This window comes from Ictalurus furcatus, chromosome 7 (assembly GCF_023375685.1).
Source record: "Ictalurus furcatus strain D&B chromosome 7, Billie_1.0, whole genome shotgun sequence".
Taxonomy (NCBI): domain Eukaryota; kingdom Metazoa; phylum Chordata; class Actinopteri; order Siluriformes; family Ictaluridae; genus Ictalurus; species Ictalurus furcatus.
The window spans coordinates 5,932,397-5,950,999 of record NC_071261.1 but is presented as its reverse complement, the minus strand read 5'-3'; the positions used below and the strand labels follow the sequence as shown (position 1 = coordinate 5,950,999).

Genomic DNA, 18,603 nt, shown 5'->3' with positions numbered 1-18,603 from the left:
GATTCCATTTATTTGAATGAATTGACAAATCTATCAGAGAGAGAGTGATTAAGCTTGTATGAATTACCTTTGTTATGTGTGACTCTCAGCAGTCAGTGTTTTGCAGCAGTAGTGTAATAAAACTGACAGTTGAATTACTTCATAAACGTGATGGTACCACCTCGTTGCTGAGAAATATAATGTAGCTTTTCAGTAGCAAAGCTATTATTATTGTTAAAGTTGCAGACAGTGCTGGCAAGAAGTGTCTGTTTGCTTAAGTGTGTTTGTGTGTGTGTGTGTGCATGTAGGCTGTGCATTGATTTAGAAATGATAACGGTGATTAAACTTACTGAAACTACTTGTGCAATAAACAGTTATAATTCCAGCCAACAAGAATCCAGTATTCACATTGACCATGATATAAGAATAATTAATGCTTAAGATTCATAATGACCTTACATTACATTTACATTTATTCACTTAGCGGACGCTTTTATCCAAAGTGACTTACATTACAATATGTATTGCTTTATTCCAAAGCTGCAGTTCAAAGAAACCTCTTCACGGCTGAGATGGAGGTGGAGGGGACCATGAAGAGGTGGCTCCAGCTGGCATCAAATCGAGAGTGTGGGCTCAAGAAAAGACTTCTGCAAAAGGAAGGTATTTAGAGTGTGTGTTGTTTTGACATTAATGGCTGTGTGTTGAGTTATTTTGAGGGGACAGCAAATTTACACTGTTACACAAGCTGTACACTCACTACTTTACATTGTAGCAAAGTGTCATTTCTTCAGTGTTGTCACATGAAAAGATATAATAAAATATTTACAAAAATGTGAGGGGTGTACTCACTTTTGTGGCATACTGTATACATAAATGCGTTTGTTAGAAAAACCACTTTCCCTTGCACCCAGTGGCTTGAAACACGCTGTATAGCGTTTTCAGCGTATGAAACGCACCCGTTTATGTACAAACAGAACTAATGAGAACACCCTTCGTCAGGGCACATCTGATGAAAAGTGACTTTCTTCACATCAACTCTCACTTTTTGAACCTTATCATACTTTATTATCATATAGAAGATTTTAATGTAAATATCATATTTTGTATCATTTTACGTCAGAAACATGCAAAATATCATGTTATAAATATGTGAAACATGTCATATTGGATCACGTCACTCGTGATTATATGAGTTTGTTAGAAAAATGACTTTCCCTTGCTCCCAGTGTTTTGAAACCCGCTGTATAGCGTTTTCAGCGTGACTTAATATGATATGTTTCACATGTTTATGACTTATAATGACTTATGAATATGAGATGTATATATCAACCTTTGATAGATCAGAGTTTTGTCTGGAAATCCCTTCATTACAATCTTAAAAGAAAATAACACAACGCAGAGGAACGACCCCTACATTTGCTAAAATACAAACAAACAACTTTTACTAAGCTCCTAGCACGTTTAACCTCTCGGCATAGCGGAATCTCGGAATCTCTTTGTGATTGTAGAACCATGCACTTTGACAACAACAGTTGCAAGACTTACTAGCAGATCCTGTGATTAAATTTTGTGGTTCTTGGAGACTTCTTCTTGCATCAGACGGTCTGCTCGTGGGCTGAATTTGCTGTACAGCCAGTCCTGACCAAATTGGCAGTCGTTTGAAAACTGAGCCATTTGTACATGTTCCTTACAATGGAATGATGTAGTTCAAATAATTTGGAGCTCTCTTAAATCTGTTACTAGACTCTTACAGAACTCTTTAGAGCTTGGCATGATGACACCACACACCTCAATGACAATGGGAAAAGCGTACACTAGATATGAGAGAGGCATACTTTTTTTTTTTTTTTTTTTAAATCAGGGACAATGCACATTAAAGTGCAGCTATTATGGATTTGAAACATGCCTAATTTTGTTTTAAAGATCTCATACAATAGATTTACTTGCATCCAAGATCAAAAAACAGTTTAATGTGCTCATAATTTAAACTGCAGCATTACCTTTTTCCCCCCCAGTGTCACAAACGACTCGTTAAATGATCCGTTCTAAAGGATTCATTCTAAATAACTCCTTTCAGAGAGCATACTCTGCTCAGGTTGGTCAGATGTCCCAGTCTGTTGTGATTGGTCTACCGAGCAGGTGATGAAGACCAGAGGCGGGGCTTTTTGTTACAAACCTACGTAGGTTAGTACAGGAAGTAAAGTCTGGAATCACTAACGACTCGATTCAGCTGTTCAGATTCGCTTCCTTCTTTTGGGAGTCGATAACTCTGTTTGTTGTGCGCTTTGATATTTGAAACTTTGTAGACTTTTTACATTCACAAACAGCTCTAACACACTACATGAAAGGAAATATCTGAAAAACCATAATAGGTGCACTTTAATAATACAAAAGAGATCAAATTTAGAGATAAAAAATGTGCCAGATTTAGCAAACTAGGCTAATTTTCATCTCTAGTGCCTAGTCAGGTTGATGTTATAATAACCAAATAGAAAATGGTCATTACACAAATACAAAACTATCATACCAGAATCTCTACAAATGCTCACATTTGATTTGACAGCAACCACATTTTCAATATCTTTATTTTATATATTATAATAAGACAGGTTCCATCTGCACTTCCTAAGCAGGTTCTCAATCTTGAACACCTCATTCTACTTTTATGGGTTTGAAGGTAGGTAAAACGTAGGGGTGTTCTTACTTTTTCTATGTGACTGATGTAGTAATTTTCACTATTTAAATTACCATAAAATGTCAATTATATGTCATTTGGTAGAGTATATCACCTTTATTAATAGGCACTGTTTCAAAGAGCATCAAAATGTTTGCTTGTCCAGCTGTGTTTAAAAAAATAAAAAAATAAAAAATTCCATGGGACGTACTTATTTTTTCACATGACTGTGTAAATAAAACACTACCATAAAGTTTGTAATGAGGAGTGTGTAAATCAGTATTTTAATTAAATGCAAGTTAAAATACAATTCCTGTCATTAAGCAGACTATGCAGACAATTTACCAACCATGCATTTGACATGTGACCATTTAGTTATTTTTGTTTTCATGTATGAACTCAATTACACTTTCCTTTTAATCATATTTTTGACATCATGCCTAAGGATTTCATTCATGATCAGCTAATCTAGGTTAATATTAATTCATGCTGTCATCTATAACAGTGCATTCAACCCTGCCTTTCCTCTTAGATCAGGAATTCCTTCATAAAAGTTCCTCAGATTAATATCAGTAGGCAGTGTGATCATCAGAATGGCATTATAGAATAGGGAAATGGAAAAGAATGTCAATCTGGTGATCACACTGCCTACTGATATTAATCTGAGGAACTTTTACTAAGGAATTCCTGATCTAAGAGGAAAGGCAGGGTTGAATGTGCTGTTATAGATGATGGTATGAATGAAATATCGGAGGAAAAAACAATTTATTTATACAAAAGCCATCAATCCCTTCCTGCAGTACCAGCTAGCTCTCTGTAGAACTGAGCAACAAAGATTGGATCCTTCTCTTCCAGTTTGGTCAAGAAGGCATTCCTTTCCTCTTCGGACCATGTATCAAACCACTGTGTCCAGAGTCTCAACTGACACTCAAAAATGTTAGGAGGGCAGTCCTTCACCTTAAATGCAGAGGGGGAAAAAAAACAACAGAATTTAGAATGGGCAGTTGACATCATGCCATGCATATTTGCAATGTTTAGGATGACTCAGATAGAGGCAGGGGATCCTTTCACAGGTGAATAAAAAAATCAATGACAAAATATCTTAATCAAAGAGAAATGGGTCTTTTAAGCAAAGGCCTATGAATTTGAGCTGTTTGCAACAACAGATCAATAAAATGTGACAAACAATTGTGGGAAAGTTAATTAAAAGAATATACAATGCATCCGGAAAGTCATGGCAAAGGCTGTGAATACTTATGTAAATGTGCCTTTTTTGTTTTTTATTTTTAATAAATTTGCAAAGATTTCAAACAAACTTCTTTCACGTTGTCATTATGGGGTATTGTTTGTAGAATTTTGTGGAAAATAATTAATTTAATCCATTTTGGAATAAGGCTGTAACATAACAAAATGTGGGAAAAGTGAAGCGCTGTGAATACTTTCCGGATGCACTGTACTCTAGTTATCTATGAGTATCCTTAATATTCAAACACTCTTATGCAACTAGTGTCTGCACTCGCAGAAGTAAGAAAAAGCACATGTGCTTACACACATCAAATGGAGTCAGTATGGATTGAAACTCCGGTTAAAACAGAAACAGCATAATGCATAAAATCATGCAGATATAGGTCAAGAACTTCAGTTAATTTCACATCAAACATCAGAATTAAAAAAAGTGTGATCTCTGTGACTTTAACTGTGGTTTGGTTGTTGATGCCAGAAGGGCTGGTTTGAGTATTTCAGAAACTGCTGATCTCCTCGGAATTTCACACACAACAGGATCTAGAGTTTACACAGAATGGTGCAAAAAACAAAAAAAACATCCCAAGTGCGGCTGGTCTGCTGACTGAAAACACCTTGTGATTAGAGGGAATAGAGGAGAATCATCAGACTAATCAGAGCTGACAAGGATGGTAAACAGAATGTAGCCTCATTATTACACCAATTTGAACACACTCAAACTACTGATTACTTTGTATGCAAGGTGAGTACGCCTTACATCACTTAGGTATTTTTAAGTATTCTAACAGAATACATTAGAATACACTCCCGTTTTTTGACAGAATGTAAAGTTGCAATAACATGTTTGAACATTCAACAATGCATTCAATAAAGACATTTATATTTAACTATGTCTCTCTGTCTTCAATTATTGTGCATTACCAACAGTAACTATGTTGCACATTTAATGCGGCTTCAGTCTTTGAAGCTTGATGCCATTTTTTACCACTCTGCCACATTTAGTGGTTATAGTGGATTATATTTGACTCTGACCTGCTGATTTACCACTGCAGGTACACATTGCTCTGTGCTATTTTCTTGTGTTTCATTTGTGCTTGAATCAGTATGGTTGTCTGTCTGTTTGACAGGGGAAACTCCTGCTTATTTTTCTTCAGCTAGTGCTTTCTGATTCTTCTGTCAGTTCTTCAATCTGTGAATGAATGATCTTGGACATTCATGCTTGCTCAGGACAGTTGCTGGATTCCAAACTTGCCCTTGTTGTATTCTAACTTTATCCCCAAAGAAGTATGTCTGGCAATTGTCTTGTTTGTCTATCATGATAAAACTCTATACTCTAATAATTTTTTTTTGCCTGTCAGTTTCAAGTTTCTTTTTAATCTTTCCATTTGCTTCTGGAGTAAACAATTTGCTGGAGGTTGGCAGTTTTGTGCACTTTTCTCAAAAGACCACCCATTCATGATGATGTATTTGCATTTCAGGATCCTCTGCTGTAGTTTTCCTGAACTCCAGTAGTTTCTTCTCTGAGATGGGCAGCTGAGGTATGATCCAGTTTACCTCCAACTGCTCTTTAAGCAGGTGTTCTGTATGTTCTTTGACTTAATACATCTGTGGAAAAGGTTTTTTTTCCCCGTAATTTAATTAAAAATGATAAATTCTTTATTCTAATATTTCGAGATACTGGATTTTTGAGTTCCATGAGCTGTAAGCCATAATCATCAAGATTGAAAAAAAAAAGAAAAAAAAAGGTTTGAAGTATTTCACTCTGTGTAATGAATCTAGAATATGAAAGTTCCACATTTTGAATTAATTACAGAAAAAAAAGAACTTTCCTATGATATTCAAATTTTTTTAGATGCACCTGTATGTGACTAAGACTATATTTCTGAAGTCTGGGCATCATCCTCTGTAGTTCAGAAGGGGTCTGATGGAGCGGCTTCTTGAAGATATTCAAGTGGTTTGTGATCACATTCTACACTTATATATATATATATATATATATATATATATATATATATATATATATATATATATATATATAGCCTTTAAGAATGCATTTGACAAAGGAAGAAGTTATTGGAATCATTCTCATGGCTGGATCAGGAAGTTGCCACAAGATTTTAATGCACATGAAATTACATGCAAAACACCAGATGTGTTCATAGTTCATAATGAACAAGTTCATAATGAGTGGGAGAGATGACTCGTGTGTTTACCAAGAAATGGTAATCATCTAGAGGATGTTTTGTAAATAAAGTTACATTTTGTTAAAAAGAGACTTTTGAAACACCTTGTAGAAAAATATTAAAATGTTGGCTACATTCATCAAAATTCCATCCATCCATCCATCCATCCATCTTCTATACCGCTTATCCTTTTCAGGGTCACGGGGAAATCTGGAGCCTATCCCAGGGAGCATGGGGCACAAGGCGGGGTACACCCTGGACAGGGTGCAATTCATCGCAGGGCACAATCACATACACACTCACACACCCATTCATACACAATGGACACTTTAGACACGCCAATCAGCCTACCATGCATGTCTTTTTGACTGGGGGAGGAAACCAGAGTACCCGGAGGAAACCCCCGCAGCACGGGGAGAACATGCAAACTCCGCACACACAGGGCCACGGTGAGAATCGAACCCCCGAACCTGGAGGTGTGAAGCGAACGTGCTAACCACTAAAATTGCATTGTGGCTTTTAAAAGAAATTAAATGAAATCATGAGGTGATGTTCTATACTTGTATCAAAACATTTGAAGAAATGTTCACCAGTCACAGATCTTGAAGTCAGCACCAATTATTGTATTTTTTAATAATTTAAAATATGTTATATACACTGGGGGAAATAAGTATTGAATGCATCATCAACATTTCAGTAAATATATTTCCAATGAGGATATTCACATGAAATTTTCACTTGAATACTAACTCAAGAAATCCAAACATTAAAGTCAATAAATGAAGTTACGTGTAATAAAGAGGAATGACTCAGGAAAAAAAGTATTGAACACACTAACTGAAATGTATTTAATACTTAGTGGGGAAGCCTTTGTTTGTAATGGCAGCTTCAAGACACTTCCTGTATGAAGAAATTAATGGGCCGCAGTGTTCAGGTGTGATTTTGCTCCATTCTTCTAAACATATTGTCTTTAAATCTTGTTCAATTGGATTCGAGTCAGGTGACTGACTGGGCCATTCTAACACCTTGATTTTTTTCTCTCTGAAACCAATTGAGAGTTTCCTTTGCTGCATGCCTGGATCGTTGTCCTGCTGGAAGTCCACCCACGTCTCATCTTCATCATCCTGGTGGATGGCAGCAGATTCTTCTTAAGAATCTCCCGGTAAAGGGCTCCATTCATGGTTCCTTCAATTATATGAAGTCAGTACCATGTGATGAAAAACAGCCCCACACCATGATGCTTCACCTCCACACTTCACTGTTGCTGTAGTGTTTTTAGGGTGAGATGCAGTGCCATTTCTTCCCCACACATGGTGTGTAGTATGACAGCCAAAAGATCAATTTTGCTCTCGTCTGACCAGACTACACTCTCCCAGTATTTCATAGGCTTGTCCAGATGAGTTGTAGCAAACTTTAAACGAGCCTCGACATGCCTTTTCTTTAGTAATGGAGTCTTGCGAGGTGAGTATGAGCAGTGGAGTGCATTGCCTATTGTTTTCTCTGTGACGATGGCACCTGCTGCCTACAAGTGTTTCTGGAGCACTTTCCGAGTCGTCCTTGGCTCTTGGGCTACTCTTCTGACTATTCTTCTGACTCCCTGGTCAGAAATCTTGTGAGGAGCTCCTGTGCATGGCCGGTTGATGACGGAGTGATGTTGTTTCCACTTGCGGTTAATGGCCAATGGTTAAAAGCACCAATGGTGCTTACTGGAAGATTCAGAAGTTTTGAAATATGTCTGTATCCGATTCCATCAATATGTTTCGCAACAATAAGGTTGTGAAGGTCTTAGGAGAACTCTTTGCTTTTACCCATCATGAGATGTTTCTTGTGTGACACCTTGGTAATGAAAAGCCTTTTTATAGACCAGCAATTTACTAACTCAGCGGATATTAATTTGCACAGGAGGTATAATTACTTACTGGTACAGCTGGTTCATTGTCTTACCTTGCCTTGGAGAACTGCTTTTCAATACTATTTTGAATTTTACTGCATGTTCAATACTATTTTTTCCTGTGTCATTCCACTTTATTAAACATAACTTTATTTATGGACTGTAATGTTGTGAATTCTTTATATTTCCAGATTTCTTGAGTTAATACTGATATCTGGGGAAAATTTCATGTGAATAACCTCATTGGAAATATATTTACTGAAAAAAAAAGCATTCAATACTTATTTCCCCCACTGTATTTATATAGATTCATTAGTTCCAAGACCTGCACAATTAATCGAATATCAATCACGATTATGATTTTGACTGTCCATGATTAAATGAACATGACTGACTGCAATATTGACGTTTAAAGTTCGTCCTCTGCTCATAGAAAACTCCGCTGCAGATCAAATCAAGTGCTTCCTACACTTACAGCCAATCACCATAGAACGGCGCAGGGATGTCATTTTGTAATGCCAAAACCCGAAAACAGAGTTAGCATTTTAGCCCTCGAGCTGCCAGCTTCGCTTCGAGCTCCAGCGCTTTGCGCAAGGGGAAATCATGACACTAACATGATGCTAAATGGCACTACAGAGGTTGTCGGGGACATTAAACGTCATGACGCTGAACGGGAAAAAAAACTTGGCAGATAAACTCAGACCACTCTATAGTGCGACCATTTCACTAGCATTTGTGACTGAAAAGTACTTTGTGCAACTGTGAAAATATATTTATTCGCAATGGTGTGAGTGACCTGTTCGGAGTTGTGTAATACAATCAGAATAAAAACTACAAAATGCGTCTACACCACGCAACAGTTGCTTTCACACTTTTCAGCTCCTCAATCAACCGAACACGTGTGAAAATAATGCAGAGAAGCCATTATGATGACCAGTATCTCTGCATCATCTGCTTCAACTTCCCGATATCACAAACCGCCATCTTTCATTGATCCCACAAAATGACCTGCACCTGCGACTGTGATCTGCTCGTGTAGACACAACGGCTTTGGGTGGAGTAAATTAATAATAATGCTAACGCTACAAGATGGGTTAAATTTAAACTTCTTTATTAAATAATTCCTCACCAATCATAATCAAGTGTAGCAACTGTTGAGTCTGTAAATACACAGGACACTGCTGCTCTTCCTTCACTAACTCTAATTCACTTCAATTAAACTGACAGTTGCCAGACATCACTAGAAAAGTCTACTCCAGTTTCCATGTTTTGATTTAATCCTCCCAAAACACAATATTATCAGCAGACATGGCAACACTGTACTGGGGGAACCGATCTAAAACTGATAAACAAAAATAAAACTACTAAAATGTAAAGACAGAAAATGTGCTTAGTTATAAATAAGTCATTTAATATATATATAAAAAAAATATTATAATAACTTCATTAAATACAAATAAAATGAGAAATGAAATAATATTTAATTACTATGGGCTGCATTTAATATCAATTTGACATTAAGCTTAGTTAGCTATTTCCTTAGAAAGCTATTAGCCTTTTTCCTAATATGGATCATTTTTGTGTTAGTCTACTTTTAATTAGGACTCTTTATTGTTTAAGATATTTAAAAATAAATATTTTATAATTGTTTATTTAACCAACAGTATTTCTCATTGCTATTATTTTAACTCAATTAACAGTGACCATGAGCAGAGAGCTTACATTTAACTGTTTATGATAGACCTCCTGATTAAAGCTTAAACTAAAAAACAGATTGGTTTCTGGATCGGTATCGGCTGTAAAAATCTTGATCAGAGCATCAGTAATGAACACCATTAAACTAAAGCGCTTTGCATCTGACGGGTAAATGAACTCACCCAATCACATCCTATATGAGATTATTCAGATATATACACAATATACACCGAGCGGGTCGAGAACTGACTCCAGCCCAGAACCATGACCGTGGAAAATGTCTAATAGTGTAGCTTTAAATATATTTAAGAGGAGCAGACGTCAAAGACTGAACATTGAGGCTTATTGTATTTGTTTACAAGGTGGAACAGGTTGATGGTTGTTGTTTTTGCATACAGCCTGTAAAATTAACTGAAAATATTTAATTTAGTTTATCAGAAGGTAAATTAATTTGTCATGGCTCACACTATGTTCCTAAATTCTGTCATAATTGACAAGCTCAAGTTTTCTCATGCCTACTTGTGTGTTATATTGTGGCATGAGAAAACTTAATAAATGTGAAAGTGCAATAAAAATATGTTGTCACTAAAATCAATTAATAATCGTGATAAATAATCGAGATCTCAATATTGATCAAAAATAATCGGCCATAATTGTGAAACCCTATTAGTTCCTAGCAAAAACACTTGTAATTTTCTATTTAAAAATGTTTGCATGACCATTTAAAATGACTCAACCAAAATTTTAACATGAAAAAAAGGAGATATAGCAGTGAAATATCAGTGAACACTTGGTGTGATATGACATTTTTGACTGAAAATAAAAATCACCTGAAGTTTATTAAGGTGCTCCAATAAGCTGCAAACTTTTCCTGGTACTGCCTTTGAAATCAGGTCTTGAAGAAAACATTCTCTTTGAGACGGACCCCAGCCAAGAAACCAGCTAACCACACAGCGCTGTTCCTGGAGAGTCACGTATGACAAAGGCACTGGACCATCACTCTGATTGATGGAAGAGTTATCCAAATGTTCTCCCACTTTTAGGCATAGCATATCTTGTGAAGCAGTAGGGTAGGATGTAATGGAGGATTGGAGGCATTGAGGCCAACCTTGGCCCTCAGATAAAGCTACTGGTATAGCTGATCTGGGGGTTGACTCGAGACATACATGATTCTTCATCGAAGACGACTGTGGTAGGCTTGCTTCTTGCAAGGCATGATGAAACCAGGCCATTTTCTAAGATAAAACAAAAGTACACCATTTAAAAACTGATCCATCAAGTATTTGATCAATTAATGTAAATGTAAATCAGTAGTCAGTCCAATTATTGACCCTATTCAGACCTAGTATTAACATCCTAATTAGGTAATCTGGACAGTGACAGTGGCAAGTAAATATCGCTTCAGGGTTAAATGTGTCTTTGTGATCTGATCACTCTTGCACAGGTGGTCCTGAACATATTATATTTGTAGTGTGAACCTTAAGGCCAAATAGCTTCGTCAAATTTGAACTGCCCTGTTTTTGATTGACTGTTCTGTCCCTAGCCTGCTGTTTTGCATTCATTAATATGAATAAGATGTGCACTATCAAATGTGAAATCTCTCATATATACCTCTTACCATTCTCAACATGAACTCCAGAGTTGGATCTACCGGGGTGGCATGGGGGTAAACTTCCACCCTAATAAGCCTTGCCATCCCAGATTTTTGGTATCCGAATTTATAATATGACTAAGTATACGATAGATAATGCTGACATTATGTAAGACTTTATTTAGGTAAAACTATCTCAAGGCCGGAAATGAGAGTGTCATGTAACCCTTGAGTTCAAAAATTGCTGGAATGTCTGACAAGTTGACATGATTTTTACTTGAAGCTTCAGAGGCAAAGGCAATGGCAATTAAGGAAGGTATAATTTATTGTTAAAAAAAACTAAATGATACAATTGATAGTTGTTTTTATAACTTTTGAGGTCTGAGGTAGCTAGCAACTAGACTAAGTTTGTGGAAGGTAGGGGTAAATCAACTAGCTAGTGAGTGTAGCAATCCATATTTTGTTGTGAGAAATTTAGCTAACATTCTATGAAGATGTAATAAGTTGATTTGTGTGAGTGATGTAATATGCCGATTTGTTTTTGCTTAGGCAGTGAAGCAAGTGGAGAATATGTTTATCAAGCTAACTCAAATATAGTGTGGCAACAGGGACAGGTTGAGCATCAGCTGTAGATGTAGATACTGATGTTTCTTTGTGCTTTCAGTGACTGCAGTAATGAAAGAGATTTTTGATTTTCAGGGTTCTACAAAGAGCTAGATATAACTTGAAGTGGCCTTTAGAAAGCCATAGCTAGCAAATTCGTAGCAAGATAGGTAGGCAAGTTTGAACAAGCAAAGAAAAAGCAGTTCTCCAAGGCTAGGTAAGGCAAGGAACCAGCTGAAATCCGTAAGTAATTATACCCCCTATCTGTGTAAATTAATATCAGCTGGGTTAGTAAATTGATGGTCTATAAAAAGGCTTTTCATTACTAAGGTGTCACAGAAGAAACATCTCATGATGGGTAAAAGCAAAGAGCTCTCTAAAGACCTTCACAACCTTATTGTTGCGAAACATATTGATACAGATGTATTTCAAAACTTCTGAATCTTCCAGTAAGCACCATTTACTGTTAGGCCATGTACCAGTAAGGCCATCCGCAACATCACTTTTTATAAATGTCCATTTTATAAAAACATTGCCTCCTTGAACAATAATATTTTAAAGTATTTTATTTGTAATGTCTTCAAAATCACCTGATCTGTATTAGGTGATTTTGAAGACATTACAAATAAAATACTTTAAAAGTCAACAGTTAAATAAATGGATCTTTATTGTGAGCATAGTATATATCATTGTGAACTGATTTCAGTGGGTATGATCATCTACCAAACTGAAATATCCATTTTTAAAGAGAATCAAAATAGCCTCCTAGCACAATGATATTGACAGATCCAATGAATTTAAATTGGAATTACTTTAAAATACTACAGTAAAATGAACTGATCTTTTTGTGAGTAGGTGCCAGTGAAAATATCTGCTTGGGTTTGATCATATACCAATTTGATATGTCCATTTTTATAATGGATTACAAAGTGTCTAATTTCTCAATTAATTGGCAGATCTTGTGTCTTTCAAGAGCAATTACTTTACAATTCTAAAGTAAAATGTATTGATATTTGTGAGCATAGAACTGATTTAAGGCAGTCTGTCTACCTATTTGAAACATCAATTTTATAATGGGTTAAAAAGTGCCTCCTGGCACAATTCTACTGACAGATCCACTTATTTTGAAGTTACTTTCAAATTCTACTGTAAAATTAATTGAGATATACCGAGAACTGAGTGACATGACATTGAAAACACTCTCTGGTTTTTCAGCGCTAGTGAATAAGTGTAATGTGCAGACGAACAGTTTGCATCCTTTCCTCAGCCCTACTGAGACATGACTGGACCGCCTCACATACCATCAAAGCCCAATCTTTTCACTGAGTGAGTAAACCGAAACACTGGGGCAGTCGCAAGACACTGCCCTTGTAAAAAATGGGTTGCACTTGCAAAAAGGTTAAGAACCGCTGCTCTAAAACCGCCACTGGCAGTAAACCAATTACTTATGGGAAACACGGACCTGTCAACACTGCTGTGTGAATTATCTACCCCGTTACACAGCAATACACGGTGTTATGTTATCACAAGATATGGCATTGGTGTTAATCACATCAGAGAATTAAGGACAAAGGAATGCAGATAAAGCAGGATGGTGCGAAGGCACTTAGGTGATACAGTCTAAAGGTGCTTTACACGCATTTCCGCCCTCAGCAGTCGTTTTTACATGTAATCTTATGGTAAGCGGAATGCAGCTGCTTAATAATAATAAATGAAACACGTACAGCAAAGGATACATAACAATAAACAAGTACCTTTTGTTTCTCTGTCAAGGAGGTGATCTTTTTGTAACTTTCATAACCCCTTCAAAAAAGAGACCAATTTTCACATCCAAAACATTTAACAGGGGGTCCTGGGTTGTTCACACGATTGGTCACATTATGATGTTAGCTTTTGTTGTTTTTTTTAGAATTTGTCTTCAATAAAAGAGCAAAAAACACAGCCTAGCTCTACGTCATATAAACTTAAAGCAGACGCTTCTTCTTCTACTACTACTACTTCGTTGTTGGTAGACCCGCTTAACATTGCCACCTACTGAACTGGAGTGGAACGACCCTGACCAAGTTTATGGCTACCTAATCCGCGTTCCAACGAATACGCGCTAATGCATGCATTCACACCTGGCATTAACATGGGTTCTTGGTGATCCGATTCAAGTGTACAGGGCTAAGTACTGGTGTGAACGAGGTCAAATTCGTTTCGAAGACGCACTGTTGTAAAAACCAACAAACAAAAAAACAACCTTCAAGAATCCTGCAGGATTTTCATTTTTCTTCAGGATGTTTGCTGGTATCAAAAGGAGTGATGAAATCCTGCAGGACACATTGACAAACGCCGCAGAATATTCCTATATGGATTTAAATGGAGCCTTCAGTACAATAGTGCAGGAATGTCCAGTACACTTGCTGCACAAGGGAAAAATCCTGAAGGACTGGTGCACACCTCCTGCAGAAATAAAATAATGTTCCCAAGTACTTAATCTATCCTGAAGGACATGTTCTTAATTCCTGTAAATAAAAAATAAAAAAAATATGCAGGTTATGTAGTCGACAAAATTCATTTAAAAATGTTAGCTCTGCTTTAAATGTGAAAAACATGCTGTATAAACATTCTTTCTGAAGTCTTTTAGTGGCTATATAGGCATGATCATTTTAGGGTAATAACACATGTTTTCGTCATGAACAACTGAGTGTTTTAATGAATAAATTGAGTAAATTATTCAATTAGTCATTCAATGAGTCAATTTACAGAAAGGACCAGTAAATTAATCTTTTTCGAGAAAAGATTGATTAACTGAGATGACTTCACTCTTTGGCACTGTAGTCGCACTGGTATTCGAATGCACAAATTCAACTGTCACCAACCGTCATGTCTGTAGAGGTCTAGTCCAACTTTTATTAAATCATTTCTATAATCTTTATGGTGTGCTAAATTTCTGTTCTGTTAGCTTGCATACTATCAAACATGGTTAATTTTATTATTTACACGCAGCACTTAGTGTAACATTAGCTCACTTGCTACCAAACACAGCTAATTTTAACCTACACACAGTGATTGGCGTAACCTTGTATGCTCGCTTATTAGCAAACAGCTCATTTTAAAAAATGTTTTTTATTCTTTTTTTTTTAGGTGTGAATTTCAACAGCTTGGACACTTCACAGATTGCATTAGTCATTAGCTGACATAATTTCAATAAATAAAATAATTCATTTGTGAAAATACTTTGCTTTTGTTGTGAAGTTATTTCCCCCGTATGTTCCTGCAGGACATAAAACTGGCCATGCCCTGCAGAATTTCAAATCTAACCTGCACAATAGTCCTGCAGGAAGTAATTCCTGTGTGTGTTTTAAATAAACCTGCAGGATATAGTTCCTGGAGGATATAATTCCTGCATATAATATTTCCTTCATAGAATTTCACACCTAAACCCCCCCCCCAACTCTGAATATGAATAAATGAATCATCTCAGTTCATCTCAATGAAATGAATATGCTTTGAGTGATCAGATCACAATGTCCTTACAAAAAAACCCTACTCGGAGATGGTCTGGGACGCATATGGCTGCATCACATTTGTAATGTGAATGTGTCTCGATGTGTCCCGGACAACATAAAACATGTAAGATATGCAAGAAAGTGTCATCAAAAAGCGCAAATGATTACATAAAATCATTGTGAGACTGTGTGTTTTTATAAGTTTCATTAGCAGACTATACAATGAAAATTTTTAAAACATTCCATAAATGCAGATAAAATAGGATTTGTGGTACGCCTCTGCATCAAAATAAGTGCAGTGGAAGGCTGATGTAATAAATGTGCGTCACGCTCTTTCTCATGTGGAAATGATGTATGAAATTGGAATGCAAGTTGTCATTGGAGACGCATTTCAATGCTATTTGTAAATGGCTATGCATCTCGGTTGTTTATTTATATTTGTTTATTATATTGGTTATTTATACCATTTGTGAAGCTCATACACCATATATGTAAAAGGATATTAACTCTGTTAGGAACAGCATCAAGGACCACTTCAAATGACCAATTCTGCAGGGCAAGGTGAGTGTTTGTGTCCTGCAGGATACATACAGGGGAAATAACCACAATAAAAGCAAAGTATTTTCACAAATTAATTATTTTATTAATTGAACTTATGTGGCATAATGACTGATGCAATCTGTAAACTTTCCTACCCTGAGTAAAATTCATACCTAAAAAAATAAAGTAAAAAAGGTAAGAAATTTTTAGTAAATTACTAAATTAGCCATGTTTGTGAGTAAGTGATCTAATGTTGCTAACTGCTGTGTATAAATAATAAAATTATCTGTGTTTGTTAGCAAGCGAGCTAACGTTACACTGACATATTTTTATACCTTAGAACTTTGTTTTACCATGGTCATTTTTATACAATTACTAACAACATTAACACATTTACATTTTTATTGATAATTGACCATGTCTATTTTTCTATTAAAATTCCTGAAATAAATACACATAGGTATACACAACATTCATAAAGACAAGAGAATAAGTGATTTTTTGAAATACAAAACTGGCACCTGAAATCCTATCATAATAATATAGAAGTGATTTTTAAAAAATAACCTGTATGTAAAACAACAAATATATAAACATTTTCATTACATTTAAATCTGTCCTCTCCAATCCTGGTCCATCAGAGCTCCCCAAAAACAAATTCATTATCTTTTGTTTACACAAATACCCAGCAATAAACTGGAAGAGGCCACTGAAACTGTGAAATTAGCTTCTAACTATGGATGGACAATTCCAGCCCTGAGGGCCTGCAGAGTTTAGCTCTATCCCTAATCAAACACACCTGAACAATCTAACCAGTGTAGTTTAGGTTGGTAATAAATGCAAACTTAATGCAGTTATATTTTCACATATAAATAAGAGAAGCCATTTTGCACTCTGATTTCTTTTAACACTGGTGATGTCATGAGTAAGAGAAAGGGAACATACATAAGGCAGTTTTTAGTGGCAAGAAAAGACAAGCAAGTTGAGGACTAGTTCAGTAAGTACATACTAGTTTTTTAAGGCATTCAGGGCACATTGGTCACATAAACATGAACAGCATTGTATGAATTATAGCATTTAAAGTGTTGTGTTGATGTGCTGTTTAAAGTATATAACAGAGTGGTTCACTGAAGCACACATCTGCATTACACGAACCAGTTAATCTGGGCAAATTGAAAAAAGCTGACCCCCTGAGAGTCAGTGTATAATTCACACACTGCCTGACTCATCAGTACTTTGTTGACAGGAGACAAACCCGAATGAGGTTGTCAGTAGAGCCAGAGCAGCGCCGCAGAAGTGAAGAAAGAGGGATGGGGGAATAGGAAGGGGAGGGCTTTGGGTTAGTTTGTGAAAGTTAAGACACATCGAGCGACCACGTCAACAGCGGAGAGAAAATGGCTGCAGAGACGAGCACCACTGCGCAGGAATGAGAAGACGGTCACAAAGTTTCGGGAAGACTTAAAGTAGAACAAAGAAAACTAGTGGTTCACTGACATCGTCTTTCATTTCGCCTCCTAATATTTGAAAGATATTACCTGTAGCCCTGAGCCGCAAATTCATTCAGTGGTTATATTTAAAGTAAGATTTGCGGGTTTTCTAGTTTTGTTTAACTTTCATTTAAATAATATTTCTGATCAGCGCTCTCGTGGGGATTTGTTTTTCGCGAGGTGATGTTTTTTTAACAGTTGGGGGGGGGAGAGAAAAACAAAGTTTCTGGATTTGTTTTAAAGATATGCTTCGAAGAATGGCGACACTGGACCTGATGATTTTATTTGCGCTCTGGCTGTGCGTTCAAGGTGGGGCGCCACAGGGAGATTTAAGTCCGGAGGTAAGCAGGCCAGTAAGAGTGTGTAGGTAAATACAGCATGTAAATACTGATACAGAGGTATCGCATCAATTTGTTTGCATGGAAATATTGTATTATTTTGCTGCTCTCAATTAACACACACACACACACACACACACACACACACACACACACACACACACACTCAGCTGCTCTGTAATCCTGTTATCGAAGCTTACAAAATTGCGGAACTGCTGGAAAATGACTCGAGCGTTGTATCCGAAGAATGGACAAGATACATGCTACTACACAATACTGTGACTGGGACAGACCAGCTCAAATGACTTCTTCTTGCTGTATGTAGGTCTAATTGACATTATGTCAGGTGATCAGAAGCACGAGAAGGGAATTTCAAAAGAGTCAAAATTTCTTATTTGTTTCTTTCTGATTAACACTGCATGAAAAGAATAAGAACAGTGTATGAGTTTATGCTCTTTGGCGAACGATTGGCGCCCGGTGTCGGCCCTCTGGGCCGGCAGGGGGCGCCCGGGGGGCCTCAACAATTTGGTGTGAAAAATAAATTTTCTCTCTCTCTCACACACACATACACACACACACACACACACATTCAATTCCTAATGTAATGTAAAGACCAACCTTGTTCCTGGAGATCTGCCTTCCTGACGTCTTTGGCTCCAACCATAATCATGCCCACCTGACCATCTAATAATTTCCTTAAGAAGTTCTTGATCAACTAAAACAGATGTGTTAGTTGATCAAGAACTTCTTAAGGAAATTATTAGATGGTCAGGTGGGCATGATTATGGTTGGAGCCAAAGACGTCAGGAAGGCAGATCTCCAGGAACAAGGTTGGTGACCATTGCTCTAGAGCAGTAGTCACCAGCCTTTTTAAGCCCAAGATCCC

General features: G+C 36.7%; 2 protein-coding genes across 3 annotated transcripts in view; one reads left to right on the top strand and one right to left on the bottom strand.

Annotated features, from left to right (window-relative positions):
- Nucleotides 1-2,913: 2,913 nt before the first annotated feature.
- c7h14orf119 (chromosome 7 C14orf119 homolog) lies at nt 2,914-14,431 on the bottom strand. Its single transcript, XM_053628007.1, has 3 exons — nt 13,613-14,431; nt 10,495-10,899; nt 2,914-3,610 (listed from the first exon to the last, which is right to left on the bottom strand). Exons 2-3 carry the CDS (start codon nt 10,894-10,896, stop codon nt 3,437-3,439), a joined length of 576 nt encoding a protein of 191 aa, XP_053483982.1. The 5' UTR covers nt 10,897-10,899; nt 13,613-14,431; the 3' UTR covers nt 2,914-3,436.
- Nucleotides 14,432-17,247: 2,816 nt separating this feature from the next.
- The window catches only part of mmp14b (matrix metallopeptidase 14b (membrane-inserted)), a 40,884-nt gene continuing 39,528 nt past the window's right edge, over nt 17,248-18,603 (top strand). Inside the window, exons 1-2 of one of the 2 annotated variants that reach the window (XM_053628006.1) lie at nt 17,248-17,470; nt 17,623-17,720. In XM_053628006.1, the coding sequence (XP_053483981.1) occupies nt 17,625-17,720 (96 nt within the window). In that variant the 5' untranslated portion in view covers nt 17,248-17,470; nt 17,623-17,624. Of the gene's footprint in view, nt 17,721-18,603 lie in introns of both variants that reach the window. The other variant, XM_053628005.1, reaches the window with a different exon arrangement.